The 22,973-nt window shown below is 42.0% G+C and overlaps 1 protein-coding gene across 3 annotated transcripts; it reads right to left on the reverse strand.

Annotated features, from left to right (window-relative positions):
* Window positions 1-3,635: 3,635 nt before the first annotated feature.
* IQCB1 (IQ motif containing B1) lies at window positions 3,636-22,872 on the reverse strand. 3 transcript variants are annotated; one of them, XM_061466925.1, is made up of 14 exons: window positions 22,849-22,872; window positions 22,146-22,426; window positions 21,183-21,345; window positions 19,342-19,471; window positions 17,039-17,132; window positions 15,871-15,970; window positions 15,398-15,570; window positions 11,547-11,659; window positions 10,855-10,964; window positions 6,995-7,137; window positions 6,347-6,495; window positions 5,763-5,891; window positions 5,232-5,388; window positions 3,636-4,157 (listed from the first exon to the last, which is right to left on the reverse strand). In XM_061466925.1, exons 2-14 carry the CDS (start codon window positions 22,261-22,263, stop codon window positions 3,928-3,930), a joined length of 1,809 nt encoding a protein of 602 aa, XP_061322909.1. In that variant the 5' UTR covers window positions 22,264-22,426; window positions 22,849-22,872; the 3' UTR covers window positions 3,636-3,927. The 3 variants fall into 3 exon arrangements, with proteins under 3 accessions (XP_061322909.1, XP_061322822.1, XP_061322992.1); XM_061466838.1 differs by lacking the exon at window positions 22,849-22,872 and adding an exon at window positions 22,698-22,771; XM_061467008.1 differs by lacking the exon at window positions 22,849-22,872 and adding an exon at window positions 22,698-22,771 and having other exon boundaries at window positions 3,996-4,157; window positions 5,260-5,388.
* Between the last annotated feature and the right edge of the window lie 101 nt (window positions 22,873-22,973).

Raw genomic sequence — 22,973 nt, forward strand, 5'->3', positions numbered from 1 at the left:
ATGGCATCAATATTTAATGACCTGAGCTCCATGGCCTTCATAGGTCTGGCTTCACTGCTGCCCCTTCTCATGTCATAGCATGCCCCCCACATTTGTCACTCCACCAGCAACAGTGGCAGAGACCAGAGCTGTGTTGCATGTTTGTGCCTGAGTAACAGTTCCCAGCTTTCTGGGTGTGCTTGTGGTCTATGGCAAGCAGACAGGCAGGAGCAGGGCTGGACTTATCTCAGCTCTGGGCCTCTCCTACAGTCTTTTTGTGCGTGATTGTGTGACCCAGATGGGACTGCTCACCTGGTAGTGGGCTGGAGATGGCTTCTGTTCAGCTGTATACATCTGTTCACATTATTCAGGCAAGGGTATTTTATCCCCAAAAGGAGTTGCAGTGAAATAAATTGCCAGCAGGAAGACCCCAAAGGAGAATGGGCCAATCTGTGCCAAATCTTGTTCATCTGTGAGAGAAGGGGGACAGCAGGTTTGCCCAGGGATCTCTTTTGCTTGGCCCAGGCTCCAAGCTGGCTACAGTAACTAGCATCTGAGAGCATTTCCCAGCTCTCCCCTGACATGCTGCAGTGACTCCTTTCTGGCTTGCTTTGCCTGAGACAGTAAGAGGAGCAAGTGACAGGTTATAAAATTATATATGGCTGAGGCATGTTCCCTCATGGCTTTCTTGCCTCAGTTTCCATGGTCTGCAAAATGAAGAGCGTAGAACCATAGACTGGTTTGGGTTGGAAGGGACCTTAAAGACCACCTAGTTCCAAATGCCCTGCCATGAGGCAGGGACACCTTCCACTAGACAAGGTTGCTCCAAGCCCTGTCCAGCCTAGCCTTGAACATTGTCAGGGATAGGGCAGCCACAGCTTCTCTGCGCAACCTGTGCCAGCGGCTCACCACTCTCACAGTAAACGATTTCCTTCTACTATCTAACCTAAATCTCCCCTCTTCCAGTTTAAATGACTGAGATCTCCTGGTGACCAGCACAACGCAAGAAGAGGCATTTTTATTTACTATGGCAGCAGCAAAATTTGTGCTGCTGGGCTGTTAATAAACAACCCAGCAACCTGAATTCCTCCAGCAAGACTGCACCTTTCACCAGGCTCCATGTTCACTTAAAAACACCCATTATCCAGCAAACTGCATATTCCAAAGGGGACGTTCATTATCCACTCCAATGGCAGTGAGTGGCAGACCATTACAATAAATGGCTTTTTGGTAAGATGGCTCTATAATTTACTTGATATTTAACAGTGGCCAGGGGGCTCACCTCTTTATATAAAATACATTTATCAAAGCACTTCTGTCAACATCCGCCTGTGCTAAAGAGCTGTTATAATGAGGGTGGTTAGGAACAAACGTATCAGGAGAGGTTGCTCTCTCAAAATAGTTTGGTTTAATGGCTGGTCAGCACAGGGGACTGTGAGGGGACAGAGCAGACTCATGTATTTGCAAGGTAACAGCCAGCTTGCTGCAGCTCATCCAGAGATGTTGGGCTTTTCCCAGTGCCAGAGCTTGGCAGCTGCGGTGGGGCAGCTTCCATCCATCCCCTGGAGCACCTGGGGACTGCCCCTGGCCCCTCCACTCTCATGGTTGTAGAGCTCCAGTCTTGTTATGGGCATGGATGAAAACTAATAGCAGGACTCTGCAGAACAGCATGTGACTTCACAGGCATGTGCGAGTATCCTGGCACATACCTAATGGCTTGTTCCAGGAGTCACCTCCCCAAGAAAGGAACTGAGAGCCAATTCGGTGCCTTCCAAATCACAGCTCTATTAAAAAAATTAACAAGAGCACAGCTCTTCCTCTTGGCAGCTGTCCAGTTATTAATTTCAATTTATCAGATGCATCTGAATGTGCTTGGGCTTCTGCCTGCTAGTTCTATTTATTTGTTTTCCATTCTTTTCTGCTAAAATTAAAACTCAAAACCTTCTAGAGAGAGTGGAAAACAAACATGCTGAACCAGTACTGCTGCCCATGTATAACCAGCAGAAATCACTGCGCTTCCTCCTCCTCTGCAGTGAGGTGAAGTCTAATTCTTCAGACTCCAGGAGCCTCTCATCTCAAAAGTAGCACAGGTACCAGCTGCGCAGCTGCAGCCTTGCATTCTCCTTTTTTTCTGGGCACCTTGGTAAGCAGCAAGCAGCCTTTGGCCCTTAACTGTAGGGTTTTCTGGTGTACTGGTATCCTGCTACTGTGCTGTTGTGGGACCCCACCTGGAGTACCGCATCCAGCTCTGGGGCCCCAGCCTAAGGACATGGACCTGTTGGAATGAGGCCAGAGAAGGGCCATGAAGATGATTAGAGGGCCAAGGCACTTCTCCTATGAAGACAGGCTGAAGGAGATGGGTTGTTCAGCCTGGAGAAGGCTCCACGGAGATCTTAGAGCAGCTTCCAGTATCTAAAGGGGGCCTACAAGAAAGCTGGAGAGGGACTTTTTACAAGGGCATGTAGTGACAGAACAAGGGGGAATAGCCTTAAACTGAAAGAAGATATTTAGAGATTTATATTAGATAATATAAATAATATATTAGATATATTAGGAAGAAATTCTTCATTATGAGAGTGGTGGTGCACTGACACAGGTTGCCCAGAGAGGCTGTGGCTGCCCCATCCCTGGCAGTATTCAAGGCCAGGTTGGATGGGGCTTGGAGCAACCTGGTCTAGTGGAAGGCGTGGGACATGATTCTATGCTAAAACACATATAATCCAAGAATATGGATTTTTTTTCTTCCCTTGAAGCTATCAAGAGGCTGATGGAGGTTCCTCAGGCCAAACTTTGCCTGTGCTAAACAGAGTTAGCCATTTTACCCTGCTGTTAACACCCAGCCTGCCTAATGCTTGCTTCATAGAATCATAGAATAGTTAGGGTTGGAAAGGACCTTAAGATCAAGTTCCAACCCCCCTGCCATGGGCAGGGACACCTCACACTAAACCATATCACCCAAGGCCTCGTCCAAGCTGGTCTTGAACACTGCCAGGGATGGAGCATTCGCAACCTCCCTGGGCAACCTATTCCAGTGCCTCACCACCCTAACAGGAAAGAATTTCCTTCTTATAGCCAATCTAAACTTCCCCTGTTTAAGTTTTAACCTGTTACCCCTTGTCCTATCACTACAGTCCCTAATGAAGAGTCCCTCCCCAGCATCCTTACAGGCCCCCTTCAGATACTGGAAGGCTGCTATGAGGTCTCCACACAGCCTTCTCTTCTCCAGGCTGAACAGACCCAACTTTCTTAGCCTGTCTTCATACGGGAGGTGCTCCAGCCCCTGATCATCCTCGTGGCCCTCCTCTGGACTTGTTCCAACAGTTCCATGTCCTTTTTATGTTGAGGACACCAGAACTGCACACAATACTCCAAGTGAGGTCTCATGAGAGCAGAGTAGAGGGGCAGGATCACCTCCTTTGACCTGCTGGTCACGCTCCTTTTGATGCGGCTCAGGATACGGTTGGCTTTCTCAGCTGTGAGCGCACACTGAAGCCAGCTCATATTAATTTTCTCACTGCTTGACTTCTTGTTGGTGTCTTGGTCTGTTTTGAACTCATCTTCATCTCAAAGCACACCACCTTATCAAAGGCCTTGCTAGAAAAGCCCAGGCTTTTACAATGGCATCATTCTTTATGCATCTGAGTGTGAATAAGAACTGAAAAGCCAAAGCTTATGAATTTACTTTTAAAGTGATAAAAATTACAAAATATCCTCATTTACAACTGCAGCATATAAATCCTATTTACCACAGCACAATAAATAGGATCTAATTATTGATGTACAATAAGATTCTTAATAAGAGAAGTCAAATGCCCTAAATTAAGGCTTTGGTCTTTGTCAGTGCTTCGTCTAAGAATTCAGATATTTTTCTTCCTTAAAATCTCACGCAAGCGAGTGCATGGTGCAAGCCATGAGTCTGGTTGAGTAAATTATTCTTCTGCCTGTTACCTAACAGGATTTCCTTCCACCAATAAATAGAGTTCCCAGTTCTGCACTTAGATCATCATCAGGAATGACATCATCCTCCATAAACTCATCTCCAAGCTTCTTCCACCACGGCCAGCGAGTGTATTTCAGCATAGTGTTGTGTGATTGTCTTGCCTTGGTAGCTACAGGGACTGATCGACTCATAAAGACATCAAGATCTTTTTCTGTGGTCTCTGTTAACCCTGGAGCATCTGTAAAAATAAGATGTTTTTGTTTGTGATCTTAAGAATATTTCAAACAAAAAATAGAAGCAGCACTACCCTCCCACTTTCCCACTGTTCTAGATCACTTCTTTCCCTATGCTAGCATCACAGTTTTACGGTTGCATTATAAACCTGATGGGAAAAGTGATCCAAATTAAAGGTAATCTGAGAAAATAAATACATAATGGGGGAGGGAGAGGAAGGAAGAGAAAGCAGGACTTTCATTTAGGTGCAGTGGTGACATCCACCAAAATGACTTCTTGTGAAAGTATGACTTAAGAGAAAGAGGACCTCCTGGCCACTACTGCTGGATCAGCACTCCTGGTGCAAGCTGACATCAGCAGAGTGCTTCCACTGCTCTGGTGCAGCAAACTCCTTGCCTGGGGGACCCAGCCCAGTGTAAGAGTATGTTGCTGATTTGCCTGGTCAGGGAGCAATGAGCTCCAATGACACAGCACATGACAAACTAAATAATGGAATTCGACAACTTGCTGAATTTTGTCTGGCTTGGGTGCTCTCTGGTGGCTGCAGTTTGCTATTTTCACTCTCACTCTGGGTTACTTGTCTGGAATTAAGATAGCACGAGAGCAAATTCTGCTTCAAACAAAGCCAGGCTGGAGAAAATGAAAACATGACTTGGAATTCATAGTTCAAAGATTTCCCTCTTTATCTGGAAAAGGTGAGAGCACTTCAACCAGTGGCTTGCTTACAACAACAAGACAGACTAAAGCAAAACAAACGTAGAAGAGGAGGCTTGTGTGAGATCTCCTCCTTAGAAAATTTAATGCCTTTTACAGGGCCATTGCTTTTCATGTGAACATATCAGAGAGAGACTTTTAGCAGAAGAAGATGATGTTCCTTGAAAAGCAGGTGTGTACATTTAGCATGTAGCAATGCTTTGGTAACCTCTAACAAAGTCTAAATATCAAGATAAGGCATATGGCACAGGAAGAAAGACATTTCAGTTCTGAAGTGAGGCTTTACCACCATTCCCTCTAATTTTCTTTCTAAATTAGTTTAATCCAAATGGTAATTAAAATCATGACCAGAACAGTCACATACTCATTAGTAGCTCCACATCAGTGTTGACCTGAACCAGCAACGTCTCTCTTCGCTGAGCTGCTCTCTGATCCAGCCTGCTCCTCAGCAGGAACTGTGCCAGCTTTTCCTGGGCCTGCATATGTAATTCTTTACTCCTTTCTTCTGACATTTGGGAAGCCTGGAGGAGAATAACAGTTTATTACCATTAGAAGCTGGTTACTTTAAATCTTTTGGGGGCAGAATAATGTCTAAAAAGGAATGCAAATCCTATTCTTAATTGTTAACTCAGTAACTTTGCTTCCTCTGCAGCTCTTTCCAAAGCTATCCATCATCACGTATATAAATTTTCCAATTACAGTTTCCTTTGACCCTTTTTATTAGATTAATGGTTTAAATCCCCAATATCTCAGTGTCTTGCTGTCAAACAAGCAGGGTTAATTTATGCATACCTCATATGTATTATCTTGAATTTATGAAGCTGACAATATTTCATCTCTACAGTATTTAATGTTGCATCATTAATGCAGATTATGAAATGACTAAGAAACAGACCGGATGCAATTTGATGTAGTCATCCACCTTCTGCTGCAAAGCTAGTCTCTGCTCATCAGTCAGTCCCTTGGGATCTTTCCAAGGAGAAAGAGATCTCCTCCTTCTTCGTTTTTCCAGGAATTTACAAGCCTTTGTAAAGAATATATGAGAATATGATAATCACAGACAGGAAGTTTGTCTTATCACTTTGTAATCAATTAATGAAAGAAAAATGTTCCAGTCCTGCATCTGTTAAAGCGTAAGTGTAGCTCTGATGCTGAAAAGACAACATACAATGGTCAGCATGAGTGTGAAATTGTAAGAACACTCATAATAAACTACTGACTCACCTGTACAATGGTGAAATTCCAACCTTACATTTCATAGTGGCAGCTCTTATATTGTAGTTACAAGTCTGTATTAGGCTTTGTAATCTACGCAGGGTGTAACATGTCAAAGCAACCTATGGCTCTAGACTGTCATCCTTTGAATATTTTTTTAATAAATTATGGCTACATCAACAGTAAGAGAATAAACAGAGCTTTCTGAGGCATTGCAATAATCCACTCAGTTCTGTAGAATGTTAGAACAAAGCATATACTTACTGCTCTCTGGATGACAACAGCTGCTTTATACTCCTTGAGAGATTGTCTCTGTTGATGGAAATTTCTTCTTGCTCTATATCCTCGCCAAAATCTCTGGATAGTTAGTGCTGATTTCCCCTCCATTTCCTCCATGTACTTATCTACCTGACCTACAAATGTAACAAAACTACAGTTATGAGACTGTGGGTTGGGATCTCTTACATTTTTACTCTATTTAAACTAGATAATACTAAAAAAGCTGGCGGTGTTCAAGGCTGGGTTGGACAGAGCCTTGGGTGACATGGTTTAGTGTAAGGTGTCCCTGCCCAGGGCAGGGGGTTTGGAACTGGATGATCTTGAGGTTCCTTCCAACCCTAATTATTCTATGATTCTATGTCTCGGAGACTTGTAGCTGCAATGGAGCTTTGTAACCCAAGAAAACCAGGTCTCCCTTTCTCCTGCACTGTTTTGAAGGCAGCAGATCTTGATCAGTAGTTACTGAGCCCTTGCAGAATTAGCATGTTCTCTGTCAGGTAATTGGGTCAGGAGAAGAGACAGTAAGACTACAGTGCAAACATACACCCAAGATTAGGAAATAATTTGAAGAAACTGTTCTTAAGGAGACAGAGACAACTTAATCTTCTAATATAGTTTAAATATAAATCATACTGGCATGGATTATTTTCAGTAAGGCCAGCTGTCGTTCATGGAACAGTCTCATGGCCCTCTGTCTCTGAAGTTGCATTTGCAGTTTTAGAGCCTCATCTTCCTTCTGCTTTTTCAAATGCTGCAGCTCCTGTTCCCGTTTGGCTCTGCAATACACAAATACATTAAAATTAGCTTAAGTTGTATGTTCCTTAAAAGAATCTCTCTTTCTCTTTGTATTAAATGGTCCAGCATCGAGGGAGGAAATCCACAAAATAATCTGCCATCCCAGCTGTTGGCTGCAGGACCAAACCAAATGATGAGAAATCAACTGCAAGCTAACAAATCACCACACTATCTACAGTCATGAAAAACTCTGAGCCAGTCACAAAACCTTGTATCAAATCAGAGGATATACTTTTACTTAAGATAAAGTTCTAAGGACACTGAAGGGAATGATGCTCCATGTGGGACATTCACAGCCAGCACAAAATAGAACAACAATTTTGATTCCATCATCTGAGGAAGAGGTAAAGCAACATTATCCATGTGCCCCAGTACCTTTCCTAGTGCATCCATCAGCATGCATGGCACCTGCTTTCCATAATCATACTATGAGTTTTGTACTGACTGCAAGGGGAGATCAGAATGTTGCTGCTAAGGCTCACTTTTTCAATTTGGAGTTTTTTTTTTTCTCCAGGAAAGACAGACTGATGCATTTTCTCCATCAACTTTGTTAACAGAACACCAGGAAAGAATTTTCTTGTGATTTTTTCCTGCTCTGTACTACTTGTTGCAGTTTGATGTTAGGATGTTGCCCCACTGTGATTGCCACTGGAAAAGCTCCAGCAGATGTTTCACCGATGAGACAACTGAAAATTCTGTAACTGTCCCTAGAGTGTTTAAATTACCTGTATATCAATTATATATACACTAACATATTAATATATAGACCAGTATGTTAATACTAACTATACTGATGTATTGGTACCCATAATTACCGAGACCAATTCAACACCATCTCAGTGACACATGAGGATCTGTGAGGCAGGACTCCCCTTCCCTTCACTACCCCTTCTCATCCCAATGGACTTGACCTCATTAGCAGCTTCATGTGTAAAACTTTACAAGTTTACCCCACAATAAGGTAATGATGTGACCCCTCCTCTTCTCCTATTGCAGCAAAATCACTTGCCCACTCAAGGGCTGAGCAACCCCACTGGGCCCACAGCCCTGAGTTCTGCTCTCCTCTAGCATTCTTGCAGAGACTATGAAAGGAGCACCTGAAGCACTAGGAAAGAGGACAGATGGACAGAGCACAAGCCTAAGGGGTGCCAGAAAGGATTAAAAAGGCTAGACTAGAACTAACATCCAACAAATTTGGTATTGCTGCATGTCACATACCTTTAGACTCACAGTACTACTGAGTTGCAAGTTCCCCATCAATAGTATAAATTGAGTTATAATTTTCCCCAACCATACTTTCTCCTGAGTCTCTGCAGCTGGGTGGGGAAAAGTGAGGTGGAAGCTATTGTGTAAAATTTATGATCTGGATTTAAAGTTCTGGCCCTAACTGATAAAAGAACCTCCAGCACGAACTAAGAGACCATAATTCTTTTAGGACAGTAATGCAGACTTGAAGTGTGCCCACACAGCTACCTACCAAGACAGATCATGATACATGTGATTACATCAGAACGGTCTTCAGGAAATTTTAGCCAACACAACTGTGTGAATTAGAGCTGTAAATCTTCGCATTTTTAATCCAGGCAGGCACATATTACACTTCTAAATAGAATGATGTCACAGGCTCAGACAGGACTCTTGATGACATTAATAATTTCTCCTAGACATTTTTATCAGCTCCACTAGGTAGGAAACTACAAGAATGTTTCATGAACTTCTCAGATGTGCATCTGTAAAACTACCAATAGTGTCTGCCAGGTATTCAAATGTTTCTTTGATACTGGTTCTTTCCTGTGAAATCAGCAAAACACATGCTTTTCTTCATTCTCTGTTCCTCCCAATAGTAAGACATATTTGTTCGCACACCACCACACCGTGACGGAGAAATGTCTCTGAACAGAAGCAAAACACACAGAGAATAAGATCCAAGCTTCCTTCAGTAGTTCATGGCACAGATCAGCCTCCCTCTGATCATCCCTCTAAAATATAACATGCGGAGTTTAAGATGTTCCACTGCAGCTGCAGGTGAGCCAAGTCTGGAGTTTCAACCTCAGGGATATTTAACCACACTTGTTCTAAAATAAATCTGTGAATATAAACAAACCCTCACTCTTAAAAGAACCTCTTGAAAGCTTTTCTGAGGTCATACTTACACTATTTTTCAGCATAACACTAACTGCAGCTTTGACCTAGACAGAAAAAAAAATCCAACACTAGAGTGGTACAGTTACTGTATTTACTCAGTACACTGGGACTGACTAAGCCATAAACACACAGCTGCAAGGATATGAATACATTTCTATTCCTCTCAATATTAAACAAACATATTCAAAAGTCCATTTAAATGACTCAAGAACTACTTAAGAGGCATGCTGGAAACATGACACAGGAAAGTCAAGTAGCTTGTTGAGTGCCAACAGCCTCACCACCCTTTTCCTTCTGCTTCACCATGGTATGTTTTAGCCCATCATCCAATTTTTCTGGGCTCTGATTTTTCACTGCAGGCTTGCAAGGTGCCTGATGACGGCAGGAATACTGCCTCAAAGTGTGTGGTGCACTAGAAAGGAGTGACAAGGATGTTACCCTTGGTATTCCAGCACAAAAGCTGGAGTAGCTAGTGGCCCTCCATAGGCACAATGCTTGTCCCTGCAAACCTTCCAGAATTTAAAGATGACATCCTAGATAGTCCAGTATCTTCTTAATGCCAGTCTAGACAACAAATCATAACTGTCTGCTTTCTAACACCTTGATCATAATGCAATGTGATTTGAGTGATTGATTACTAGGATCTAGCTTTGACGTGGTAATGCTCAATATATGCAAAAAAAGATTGAAAAAACCTGCTATGGAATCTGAACTTGATTTAGAACCCTTGACCTACGTTAAATTCATGCTACATTTCTCAGGAGTTAGCCTAACATATGCTAACATTACTGCTGAAAACTTGCTTCAAGTAAGACAAGAATCATTTACGTAGCTTCATTCTTCCCTGGTGCTCCAAGTCAGAGGATACTATTTCTAGGTCACTGAAATGACCTCACTTCTGAGAGTCAGAGATTTAAAATATTAATGAGGAACAAGGTCTTGCAAGCACTGTACTAGGCAAGCACTATGGGCTTTGGTTTCTGCAGCACTCTGGCATAGCAGATTGGAAATTCTAGGACTGCTCCACATTCAATCTATGGTGGAATTTTGTGTCAAGTTAACTGTGAACAAGTTAACTATTCCACTACCAGTACACCATCCTCTAATTCTGTTTAGTGCAATCCAATGCTACAGAGTGGCAAGCTTTTAGTTTTCCATGTGCCAGAAATACACAGAAAACATATAAAAGCATCACAGACACAAGTTTTTTTCACAGAGAAGTTTGGCACCTGGGGAAGGGACAGTTGGAGCTTTTGGCATCAGAAGTGGCAGTTTGGTCCTGCTGGAAAAGCACACTTCGGATGTTTCTGCTACAAGAATCTGTAGTGAAACAGCTCATATTGGCATTGCGTTAGCTTTATGTTTCAGAAATAACAGCTGACTGGAAAAAGGCATCTTCAAGAGGAAGGAACTCTTGGTAAGCCCTACTTCAAAAAGGACATTGGATTACATGAGCCAAATTCTTCCTGTTACTCTGTAACCTGAGAAAAACTAAACCAAACCTTCCTACTAATCCTTCTCTTTAGTGCTTTTTACAAAATCATACTGTTTACCTGAATCTTCTTTGTAAAGTAGTCACGGCTTGGGGTAGTTTTTTCAACCTTTTTCTTGTCTGAAATCCCCTCCACGTAGCCTGGATTATACAAGCTGCTTGATGCTGCCTCTGAAATGAATAAAGCAGTTGGTAGAATATTTTCTCTGCATAAGAAAACCACTGTTAATGCTTATGTATTTGGAACAATCTCAACATTTGGCAAAAAAATCCCAGTTTTCAAATGCATCCAAATTTAGTATTTTTAACATCTTGAGGAACATCAGGTCTTGTAAGACAGTTGCTATCCTGAATCCTGTATTCCTCTACAGGCACCTAATCTGATCACCTGGATTGATGCTCTCTGTGTGAAACGAATCTACAGCAGAAACATAAAATACGTATTAGCTGCATTAACCAATGTTAGGAATTTGTATTTAAAACACCTGAAACACTTGATATTTCAAATGGTGATTCAATCAAAATACCTTCTCTAGAGAGGGCAGAAAGACAAGTTTGGAGAATGAGCAGAGGAAAAATGTTACATTTGCAGCATGAAAAAAATACCTATGAAATTTTAAAGTCCATTAGTATAGTGAAAAAATAAACTAGGCTTTGAAAAGTGTCAAAGTGATAGAGTAAATCCATTCTAAACATACATAAATCACATGTAATTAGGATTTCACATATAAAAGTCTCATTAAACTTCAGCACCTGCATTTCTCCTTTTCCACTGGATTGTTCCAAGTACAGCAGATCCAAAAGTTGACTTAGATCCCTGTCAAATCCTTTGCCAGTCCACTGTTTACTTAAAAGCCCTTTTAATCCTAAGAAAGAGAGAGAAGCAGCATGTGATACTAAGGTGAATTTTTATTTTCAGGATTTCAAACCACCAATTTTCAAGTAAAAAAAATCAAATCTGATTCTATGTGCACAGGAACAGTAGAGCTGAACATCATCAATCAGTCATCTTTGTGTTTCAATGCAGGTTATTATCAATGAATATCTGGTGCTGCAACCATCACAGAGAAGTATAATGCCATGACCATAGTTTTGTATGTCCACGGCACTATCTCTTGTGTCTACATAACTGGCAGGTACATTATCAATGTACTTTCAGTGTCTTATAGGTAAGTCATTTTAAGGTTCTACAAGGATGCAAAGTACCATGCAAGTGCTGGGTTTTATTAGCACTGCTTTTGTATTTTTCATAATAAAAATTTATTTATAACTGAAATTCTTTGATGTCTTATCTGCATAGCTCAGTCTAAATGTGAATACATGTGCATCCAATCCCTGAGACAAAACAGCTTTTTAGGTTTGCAGTAGCTAAAAAGGACATTTGTGCTCCCCCCACAATACACACACACGCGCACTCTCTGTGCTGCACAGAGGATACAAAAAGACAGTAACATGTGCTTTTTAACTTTGTATCACACAAATCCCAGAGGCTAAGTGTTCTATAGGGAGTTGGATGTAAAAGGAAAGAGAGCAAGAAGTAGACACGTTTGGATAGCCTCCTGAAAGAACTGCAGATTCAGCTTTTCCATCTTCAAGTCACTGTCATAAGCATATGCATAAACTGGACAACTCCAACACACACGTATAATTATATACATGAATCTGGATACGGAGCACAAAGTCCTTCACACAAACAGAAATGTGTTCTATCACACATGCACCATTTTGGAAAGACGACGATAGTTTAACTTCTTCAGAAGAGAAACAGGTGAGACTTCAAATGGAGTCAGGGGGTGCCCCTACTGCTGCCTGAGCTCTGCACAGCCCGGCTACACAAGGCAGAAGTCCTATGCATCTGATGCAACCATATGTCAGTTTCTGTACAGAAGTACAGCCATACAGACCTTCCAGCTCCTGACAGGGAGACCTCAAGTGTGCCTCTCAGCTGTGTCAACACACACAGACATAAGGACAAGACCCTCATGGGTCTGTAAAGACCATGCTAGTCTTGGAGATGTGAGTCAGGTGATGTCCTCACCTCCAGCAGGCTGCCACTGAAAGCTTGCACTGAAGTACCTCACACTGCCCACAGCTCTGAGCCAATGTAGAGCCAATTTACTTCAACAGAGATAGCCAGCTGGTGAAAAAGCTGTAATGCTTTCTTTGTTGCTGCTACTCCTCAAGCTATCCAAAGGACTCCAAAGCCTGAGTGAAAACTAACGTAAGGACTCTAACTTTAAAAGAAAACAGAAAAGAAGAAAACAAAAAAGAAAAAAAAAGTTGGGTTTTTTTTTTGTCTTCCTTAATGGAAAGAGGATGTGTGCACAGAAGTGAGATTGTCTCTGAATGACTGTGTCATGTTGTGATTCTACAGCAAAATAAAGCATAAGCCTCTGATGGAGACGTGCATTTCTTCAGACCAGCCAGCATGCTACAGTTGGGATGATCAGATTATCACATCAGCTTCTTGTGGAGCCGCAATGTGATGCTAGATTTAGGCACTTTATACTTAATTTCATACCAATAGGAAGCTCTCCTCCTTCAATTCTGTAGCCAAAAGGGTGGGAAAGCTGCCAGTCTGGTCCAGAAGTTTATCTGGCTGGTACTGCCTAATAAATAGTCAATACAAACATAAAAAAAGGGAATTTGCCCTTTTTGTCTAGCATACCCACTTGTCACTGTCCTTGTACCCAAAGACCTGAGGCTCCTCACAAGTAGTTTTGACCATTAATAACATCCAGAATATAAAAGACCTGGCAAACATCAAAGCTTCTTTTTTAGTCTCCAAGGGCATGACAGAGGACAAAGGGGTTTCCTGGATCTCCCTGCTAGGCTAGAAACAGTAAATGGGACACCTCATTAACTAATGAATAACATGGAGCAAATTATATCCATACTGATATACCTCCTCATCTAAAGGCATTGAGACAAAATAATAAACCCATTTTGTGAATTACTGGAAAAGTTCATTCCAATCTTGGATATAAAACCACAGGTGTCATCTTAGTAACAGAAAAGCACCTATCATATTGGCAGACCTGTAACAGAAGTTGGCTTTAAGTAAAACTTTGATGGTTCTGGATTAGTGAGCCCTAGCACACTGGCAGATGTCTGACACCCGGCTCTTACTGGGGCAGTAACAGGCACCCCGCTACTAGGATCTCTCAGTATCCAACCTGCACAGGAAAAAAAGATGCAGAACATTACACAGAAAGAAGACCATCAAGTTGGAAGTGATGTCCCACACAACATCCTTGTCTCTAAATTGGAGAGACATCAATTTGATGTCTCTCGGTGGGTAAAGAACTGGCTGGATGGCCACACACAAAGAGTTGTAGTCAATGGCTCAATGTCCGGCTGGAAACCAGTAACGAGTGGTGTCTCTCAGGGATCGGTGTTGGGACCGGTCTCGTTTAACATCTTTGTCGCTGACATGGACAGTGGGATTGAGTGCGCCCTCAGCAAGTTTCCCAATGACACCAAGCTGTGTGGCTTGGTTGATACGCTGGAGGGAAGGAATGCCATCCAGAGGGACCTTGACACACTTGTGAGGTGGGCTGATGCCAACCTTGTGAAGTTTAACCATGACAAGTGCAAGGTCCTACACCTGGGTCAGAGCAATCCCAGGCACAGCTACAGGTTGGGCAGAGAAGAGATTCAGAGCAGCCCTGCGGAGAAGGACCTGGGGATGTTGGTTGATGAGAAAATGAACGTGAGCCAGCAGTGTGCGCTCACAGCCCAGAAAGTCAACTGTATCCTGGGCTGCATCAAAAGGAGCGTGACCAGCAGGTCGAAGGAGGTGATCCTGCCCCTCTACTCTACTCTCATGAGACCTCATCTGGAGTATTGTGTGCAGTTCTGGTGTCCTCAACATAAAAAGGACATGGAACTGTTGGAACAAGTCCAGAGAAGGGCCACGAGGATGATCAGGGGACTGGAGCACCTCCTGTATGAAGACAGGCTAAGAAAGTTTGGTCTGTTCAGCCTGGAGACCTCATAGCAGCCTTCCAGTATCTGAAGGGGGCCTATAAGGATGCCGGGGAGGGACTCTTCATTAGGGACTGTAGTGACAGGACAAGGGGTAACGGGTTAAAACTTAAACAGGGGAAGTTTAGATTGGCTATAAGAAGGAAATTCTTTCCTGTTAGGGTGGTGAGGCACTGGAATAGGCTGCCCAGGGAGGTTGTGAATGCTCCATCCCTGGCAGTGTTCAAGACCAGGTTGGACGAGGCCTTGGGTGATATGGTTTAGTGTGAGGTGTCCCTTCCCATGGCAGGGGGGTTGGAACTTAATGATCTTAAGGTCCTTTCCAACCCTAACTATTCTATGATTCTATGAACAGCAGCTTTAAGAGACAAGTTGCCACATGCAGAGTCCTCAATACACTGAAGACAATAAATCTAGGAAACAGGAAGAGGTGTGGCACCTTAAACTACAATGAAAATGAACAGAAGGGATTAAAAAACACCAACACAGCACTGCAGTTTCCATACGTAGCGGGTACTTATGAGTACGTCTCCCATATGAGATGGGAAACCTCCATCTTTGTATTTTCACTGTGAACGTAAGAGGTCAAGTTATTGGTGCCATGTATGTTCACAAACCTTTGTAGCGAGTTGTGAGTAACTTCACAAGCTGCTTGCAAAATTTTGCCACCACCAATAGTAGTTTTGTAGCAGCATTTCCTATGACAGGATTGGTGGTAGCCGAAAGCTTATAAACAAGTTCATCCAAAACAGAGTGAAGGGTCTCTTTATCAACCTGAAGCAAGACAGAACTTTAAAGAAGAAAAAGAAAAGGGCAGGGGGAGATGGAGTAGAATTGAAGTGTTAATTAAAATTATGAGCTTTTTAACAGTGACTTGATTTAGGTAAGTCAGGCATTCAACAAGCCCACATGCCCAGCTAGCTGGCCCAGCAATCTGACAAAAGCAGGCAGTACTACTGTTTCAATCAACTGATTCCCATTCCCTCAATTTAACAAAATAAAGAAAATAGCTTTTATTTTCTTTTTTCTATTTCCACAACAAAGACTGAGGAAAACACCCAACACAGTTCTTGATATGAAAACTACTAACCTATTGACCTTCAAAAGATTGTGTAAAACAGACATCATTAGAATTGCTGTTTCAACATCATCTGTTATTAACAACTGCAGGAAGTGATCATTTCGCAGTACTGCAAAAGCAAAACAAACCAAAACCAAGTAAACAAGAAATCACTCAATCAGAACCAGACTTGAAAATACCATATACCAAACAAACTATTATGGAACACAAGTCACAGCAAGTAAAGTCAGATACTGTTTTCTGGAGCAAAATCCCTCTTCTACAATTTTTACAGTGAAACTTACAGGCATAAGTAAACTACTTCAACATCCAAAAAACGTGTTAAGCCCTGTTTTTTCTGCCTTTGGATATCCCTCAGGCACTGGTGTTGCAATGGAATAAAAGCTTTAAAACCTTTTATGTTACATGAGTACCAGTTTCTTATTACAACAGTGGAATTATCACTGTGGCAACAATATACAGAAAAGATAAGGACTTCAACCTCGACAGTTTGTTACACCAGGCTTATTTAACGCAAGTCCACTGATGTCATTACAGCACCATCTTTTTAATTCCAGTGTATCACTGTATACATATTTAGTAATCTTTCTGGCCACATGTGTTTTTAGTTAGTTACATATCTTGTGATCCTTAGGTTTTTGCTCTGTATCAGAAAAAAAAAAAAAAATTCTGCTTTTTAAAATCAGTGTGCTTAACACTGGTCAAACTGAAAGCTTATTTTGGTCAGAAATGTATAGTGAAGTTTGTTAAGTATCTGTAAAATTTCCCATCGTGGTAACAACTTCATAAATTTGTTTTCAACTCTCTCCCCTTTTCAGGGCCAGCAGCGTACTCTGACCAAATTTCTGCATATGTTAACCACACACAGGTAATAAGATGAACTGTATCTTATCAGGAAACTATTTTTAAGGTGCAAAATTACAAAGGAAAATTACAGGAAACACTTTTAATGTTTGCCTCTGAAATACTAGAAGGGAAACTCCTTAGTATTTCCCTTTAGTGGACCTTAGCCATTTTCCATATTGCTGTTTCTGCTGAGGGGACTACTGTAAGAAACTGAATTAACATCCACTCCAATTTAGAAAACTAGGTGGGAATTAGCTTAAGATTAATTGCTGATACCTGTATTTGCCATAAATAAACTTCCAAGTGTTTTATGGGTTTACTTTTCCCTTACCACACGCTGCTAGTTGAATATGCCCACCGACCAGCCAGCAGGTGGCATCAGTTACTATTTGGAACCAGCGTAAAAAATCCTGTTTTTCTTCATCCTAAGCAAAACACAAGTAGGTAAAAACATGTATGTGTACGTTATCTTCACTGAGGACTTCAGCTTGATGCAGTGGGAAGGTTTGTATGATTCAGGGATTTGGAGGCCAAAACTTCTTCAAATTCCCAAATGAAGTTGGTGAAACTGTGTGAATCAGTCAAAAAAAAATCCCAAAACTCATGATTCCTTCAAGGCCTGAGATCAATGAAGACAACATAATCATATTAAAAAAAAACCATCCATTCCTGAAAAAAAGTCACAACAGGGAGAGAGAAGTCTTGTTTACTCCTTAAAAAAACCCATTTGATAGCATAGGAGGGCTAAAACAAATAACAGAACAGTAGAAATGTATTACAGATTTAATACAAAGTGGGAGATATATTATTTAAGTTTTAATCTTATTTAAGATTAAAGCACAAAGTGGCCAAGTACATAGTAAAAATGAAAAAGGTTCCTATAAACTGACATGGCGAGGCTTCAGAAGCACCTCCTCCTTGGAGGTCTGGGAGCAAATATCAAACCACTGTTAAGCTGAAGTTTTGATCAGTTTGCTAAACCATGTTATGTGCTGGCCTGTGATAACACTGGACTGGAAAAATGACCAGGAAGAGTCCTGGTTTGAACACACGAACACGCATACAAGAGCGCAGTCCAGAGTCTGTATTCCACGTGTGACCCACTGGAACTATGAAATCTTGGTGTGTGGGACTGCAAAGGGGTTTTTGATAGTACTACACTGCCGACAAATGTTGTTACAGAGCACTTGGCCGGATATCTCCCACATTAATTCAGGCTCACAAATGAAACTCTGGAAAGCCTATTCCTAGATCCATTCTGTAAGTCCCAGCCATCAGTCACAATTTAAATTTGCATTTGGTTCTTACTGACAATGAGAGATACAAAATCACAGTAATAAACTGTAATATTATCTGTTCTGTGTTTTGGCAACACGTCAGTTTCAGAAAGCTATTCCAGTACTTCCCTTGACTTCAAAGGCTTGTACAAAAAGCAAACGAGGGCAGAATAAACTACAGATCTCTACTGGTAGAGTGGGATTTCAAAGTTCCACTGAACAAGCACCAAGTCTGGGTGCCCAGTCACCTCTGAGACCACAAGGTTTAAAAGCCAAAGTACTAATTATAATGTAGACTGTATTTGCATTCAAAAGAAATCTTTGCCCACAAGCATGACTCAAGTAGCAGGCAGGATGAGACATAAGAAAGTGTGGGGGAAATTACATATTGCGGATAAGACTTGAGTCTCCTGGGATGTTCTTCAGGAAGCTTTCTTCTTAAGCATTAAATGGACTTTTAAGTATTGAATTAACAGAAAATACGTTACTTTACCGATACTTTCTGAGAACTAAATGTGGTTCTGGTGTCCATCACAATACTCCATAGGAAAATTTGGGCTAAGTGCAAGAAACCAGTGAGCCAAGAAATGAGATAATACAGGGAAACAGGGATATTAAAAGAAACTATCAGAATCCATGAGATTGGTTATTTAACTTATTTGTGGGTTTGTTGTTTTTTTTTTTGTTGTCCCTCCTTCTGATTCTGCAATTCAGAATGCTTCAAAAGGATGAGGGAACCTCGCTGGGCAAAACCTTTCTCTGCAAACAGGGAAGGAAATGTGAGAAAGTGTCCAAATCTACAAATTCACAAAGTCTGCCTTTGGGGCTTCCAAAGTGCAGGTTCGGAAGCAACAAGCATTGTGGGATTTTTTTGCCAATTTGGCAGCAGAAATTGTACGGTAAAGCAAACTTCAGCAAATCTGATTTAAAATCTTAAGACTTCCTAAACATTTTTTTGTAAAGCTGAATAAAGCAGTAGGAGCAGAGCCCTTACAAAGACCGAACTAATTATATGCAAAGTTAAAAAGACGCTACCATTTTTCTCTGTTGCACTACTCTAATTCTAGTATGCTTCTTATAACTGCATTTCTTCCTCCTACCTTTAAAACTGGTGAAAAGTAGTAGCCAAACTCTCTAAACAAACGTACGGTACCAAACTAGCTTTGCACATGTAATGGACCATAGGCTCCACAATGACTTATTTCAGTTCCGAAGCACCACAGCATAAAAAAAATACTGTAATTTCTGGGAAATAAATGTTCATAATACAGTGTCTCTAGAATAACACCCTACTTATACAAAAACCTTGGAAGGTTTACAGAGGTTCTCTGCTCTTTTAACTACAGAACTTAAATACCTTGATCGCTCGGATAAATCGTGCTTGCAGGCGTCTTCCCAAAACCAGCAGGTTGTCTATAGCTGAAGGAAGAAATTTCTTGTGAAATTCTTCAGGATCTTCTTTCACCTCTAGTCCTACACAGCAATGACTGAAAAGGAGGGAGAAGAAAAAAGAAAAAAAAAAAAAAAAAAAAAAAAAAAAATCAACCTGAATTGAGGGTTCAATTCAGAACAAATTCATATGTCCAGATATACCATTTGAACAGCTTTGAATGAATGTCACGTCATCAGAGAATAAATGCTTCACTGGCATGGGTCAATTCAACACTGAACAATGGTTAACTGCTGTGACTGGCTCCAAGGTAGCTGCTTCAAAAGGAAGAGGAATCAGTGGCAGGCTGTAAACAGCGAGTACATTGCTACTTATTACAGCATGTCCAAGTTTAAAAAATATCCAATGCACTTTCTCTTTTAGCTTCACAGGATCTGTTCAGGCTTGTTCCATGTGTTAGGGAAGGGCTCTAATGGTCATAAAGAGAAAAAAAAAGCAAAACAAAAAGGTAGACAAAAACCTGAAAAAGGCAGGCTGATGATGCAGGGGTGCAGATCAGGTAATAAAAATACGCATTGAAAAATATTACCACAAAAACTGTGAGTCTGTCTAGAACTTTCCTCTAACTGAAAAATACACATGGGCTACAAATCAGTTCCTCAGATCTCAGTTCTCTAATTTTACTCACAGCAAACATGATGGTCATTTCTGGAAGGCTTTTTACAAGAAACTGCATGTTTTACAACTGGGAAGCTTTTCAGTTCTGTACTGCATACTGCTACTAGTGTAATAAGAACAAAATCTTCCTAACTTTTTATGAATTTTGCTTTCTGACATCTTCCCCAGGCTTGGTTAGCTTTTTGCGAACGCACACACATAAGGCTTTACTTACCAAAGGGCTCAGAAAGCAAATTCTGGGCATGAAGCTGAGATTCATCTAGCTACAAAAGGACATTTTTATAACCAAAATAAATTTCAGTTTTCTCTGCAAACTGAAATAGCTTAAAGGGGATTATTTAAGTATCTATCACAACTCTGGTGATAAATCTTGCATATTTTACTGCAAATTCCTGGCATTAAAAATTCATCCTGCACGCACGGCATAAATAAGAGCTGGTTGCCTAATTGCTTCATGCCTTAGAATTTTGCTCCCTAGTTAAGCCAAAAATCAAGCATAACTTGGGGAAAATTTAAAACTTACTGTTTTTCCTGACATTGAAAATGAGACTGGATCATTGGGGATTTAAGTAAAGTTGTCTTATTTACTAGCTATGAATTACATTTAATAATGCCATTCTCACCCTATCACTACATCAAGCTATCTAGTCTGTATGAGCTGGGTCCTCTTGTATGTTGAAAATGTAAATAGATAAATAAAATAGGATACTAAATACATATTTAAATAGAGTGAAGCCAAGCTGTGAGTCAATCACACCAAAGATTTTTGCAAGATGAAATCTAAGTGAACAAACTCTTTAAAATAACTGCAGTTCAAAATTTGCAGTGACTGGGTAAGAACTGTGACACTGATGAGCACTGTTCACAAAAAAGGGTAAAGCCAACACAAAAAGTGTTCACACCAAATAGTTTACCCAGCTCAATAAAACACTGCGAATGAATTAAACAGGACCAATTAGGCTATGCATGACCCCTCTGCTCTTGACTGCTCCCTGCACTTTAACCCTCGCCTTTCCTGAACAACAAGCCTTGTTCTGGATGAGAGCCACTATATTACAGCTTGAAAAGAAAAAGAGCAAGATGAAAGGCCAGAAAGAATACAAGAAGAAACCTTTTTAGCATTTTTTTACCTTAGTATCTCTGCTAGCTGGGCAGCAGTAGCCCAGCCTCCATGCAGCTGAAAGTGGTTTTGTCTAAGGACCAGCATGCAGTACTGAGTAAGATCGTAACTGTATATATCTTGTTTAATTTTTTTTGATTCTTCAGATCCCAAGGAAGCACTACTTAAAATTCCTGCAGGAAGAAAGCAGGAGAGAGACAAAGAGGAGCACGAGATTCTGATATGCAAGACTATTTTTTTTTTCCCCAAAAGCTATGTGTACACATACCCAGGATTAAGGTAATTCTAAAAGAGCTAACAGCAGCATACGTTTTCCCCCAACATTTTTCACTCCTACAGGTACAATCCATTTTTTAGCTTCTATGACAACTGGGACAACATACATTACCTGGGATATAGCCCATTTGTATGAATTTATTATGCCAAAAGAAACCACAACCACTGTGAAACATATAGCTTCCTCATAATTACATCCTAATTTAGAACAGGACCTAACTTGTTTCTACAGTTTCCATGAGCAGTGGCTATGTAGCAAAAGGAAAGACAGGAGGGAGTTACACAGGAGCTTGTGATTGCATTTCTATGTTAAGACGTAAAAACTGAATACTGACAAGCACTCCATTTCTCAACCAGAAGTACTGGCAGAAGTGATTTGATCATGTGCAACATCCTTTCCCGCATCAGCAGTGGTCTTGTAAACACGGTGACAGCTGAGAAGGAGAAAAAGACTTCCTCTCCATTTGCTCCCCAGCATCTCCTTCTTATTGTTACAAAGCCAAATGCCACTCAATGCCCAGCTGAACACTCAACTTTCCTGAACACTCTCAGGAAAAGCGGTATTATCAGTCTCACAGAGTTTCCAGCCCTGTCAGAAATTCTCAGAAAGACCTTCTGTCTTTAAGGAGGCAGAAGGAAGCAGGACTGTCCATACTCCATTGCCTCATCCCTTTATTTTAGAAAAGGCGTTAATTACCCTTTAGCTTTAGAAGTAGCAGGGGGATGTCCTGTTCTCTGCTCTCGGTAACCTGAGCAGCTAAGGCCAGTACCCGGGGGTCGGCAGCTACTAGGCCCGCGCTCGGCGCGTTGGCCATAGGAAACAGGGGGAAGCCCACAAAACCATCGATTTAAGCCTCTTCCCTTGTTTAGTTGCTTCGGTGCATGTGTGGGGTCCTTAAGCCACGACTTCCACCAAACCTCCAGCACAAGCGGCTGGAAGCTGACGCTCCGCTCTGCGCCTGGGCCGCAGGTCTTCCCCTGAGAAAGGAAACAAACATGGAGAAAGCCCCATTCACACTCCCTCACGTCACCTCTCGTGCCCGAGGGCAGCGGGACCGGCTCTGCCGGCAGCGCAGGGCTCCAGCAGGACCGCCCGAGAGAGGCCCCACGGGGCAGGCAGCGTGAGAGGTCTGCCCGAGGGCCGCCGGCATCACCTCAGCCGCGGGCACGGAGGGGTGGGGAGATGGAAGTGGTGGCAGACGTGCACTGCCCGCCAGCAGGGCGGCGAAGGAGAGGTGCCTTCGCCCACAGAGTCACCTCAGCGTCCCCACGGCCTCCGCTCCGGTATCGCGGAGCCCCCAGGACCTCGGTCCCCACGAACGGGGCCGTCACGCACGCCCTGAGGAGAGCCGCTTCCCTCCCGCCGCCAACCCGCCTAATGCCGCGCGCGGCTCCCTCACTTCGGCAGGGGAGTACAGGGAGGGTGTGGAACGGGAAAACCGAACCCACCGACTCTAACCCGACCGCTTCCCCCCTCCTTCACCCCTCTCACAGCTATGTGGTCGCGGCCGCTTTCCACCAACCA

The sequence above is a fragment of the Pezoporus flaviventris genome, unplaced genomic scaffold (assembly GCF_033815535.1).
Source record: "Pezoporus flaviventris isolate CSIRO_AGI_PZ_B2104156 unplaced genomic scaffold, CSIRO_AGI_Pfla_v1 ptg000001l, whole genome shotgun sequence".
NCBI lineage: Eukaryota > Metazoa > Chordata > Aves > Psittaciformes > Psittacidae > Pezoporus > Pezoporus flaviventris.

Coding starts and splice junctions, on each gene's coding strand:
- IQCB1 (XM_061466925.1), bottom strand. CDS start 22,263: ATGGCCAACGCGCCGAGCGCGGGCCTAGTAGCTGCCGACCCCCGGGTA. Junction 19,472..21,182: donor CAGCTAGCAGAGATACTAAG/GTAAAAAAATGC, acceptor CCTCCTTTTCAG/TCATTGCTGTGTAGGACTAG. Junction 15,971..17,038: donor TATTCAACTAGCAGCGTGTG/GTAAGGGAAAAG, acceptor TTGCTTTTGCAG/TACTGCGAAATGATCACTTC.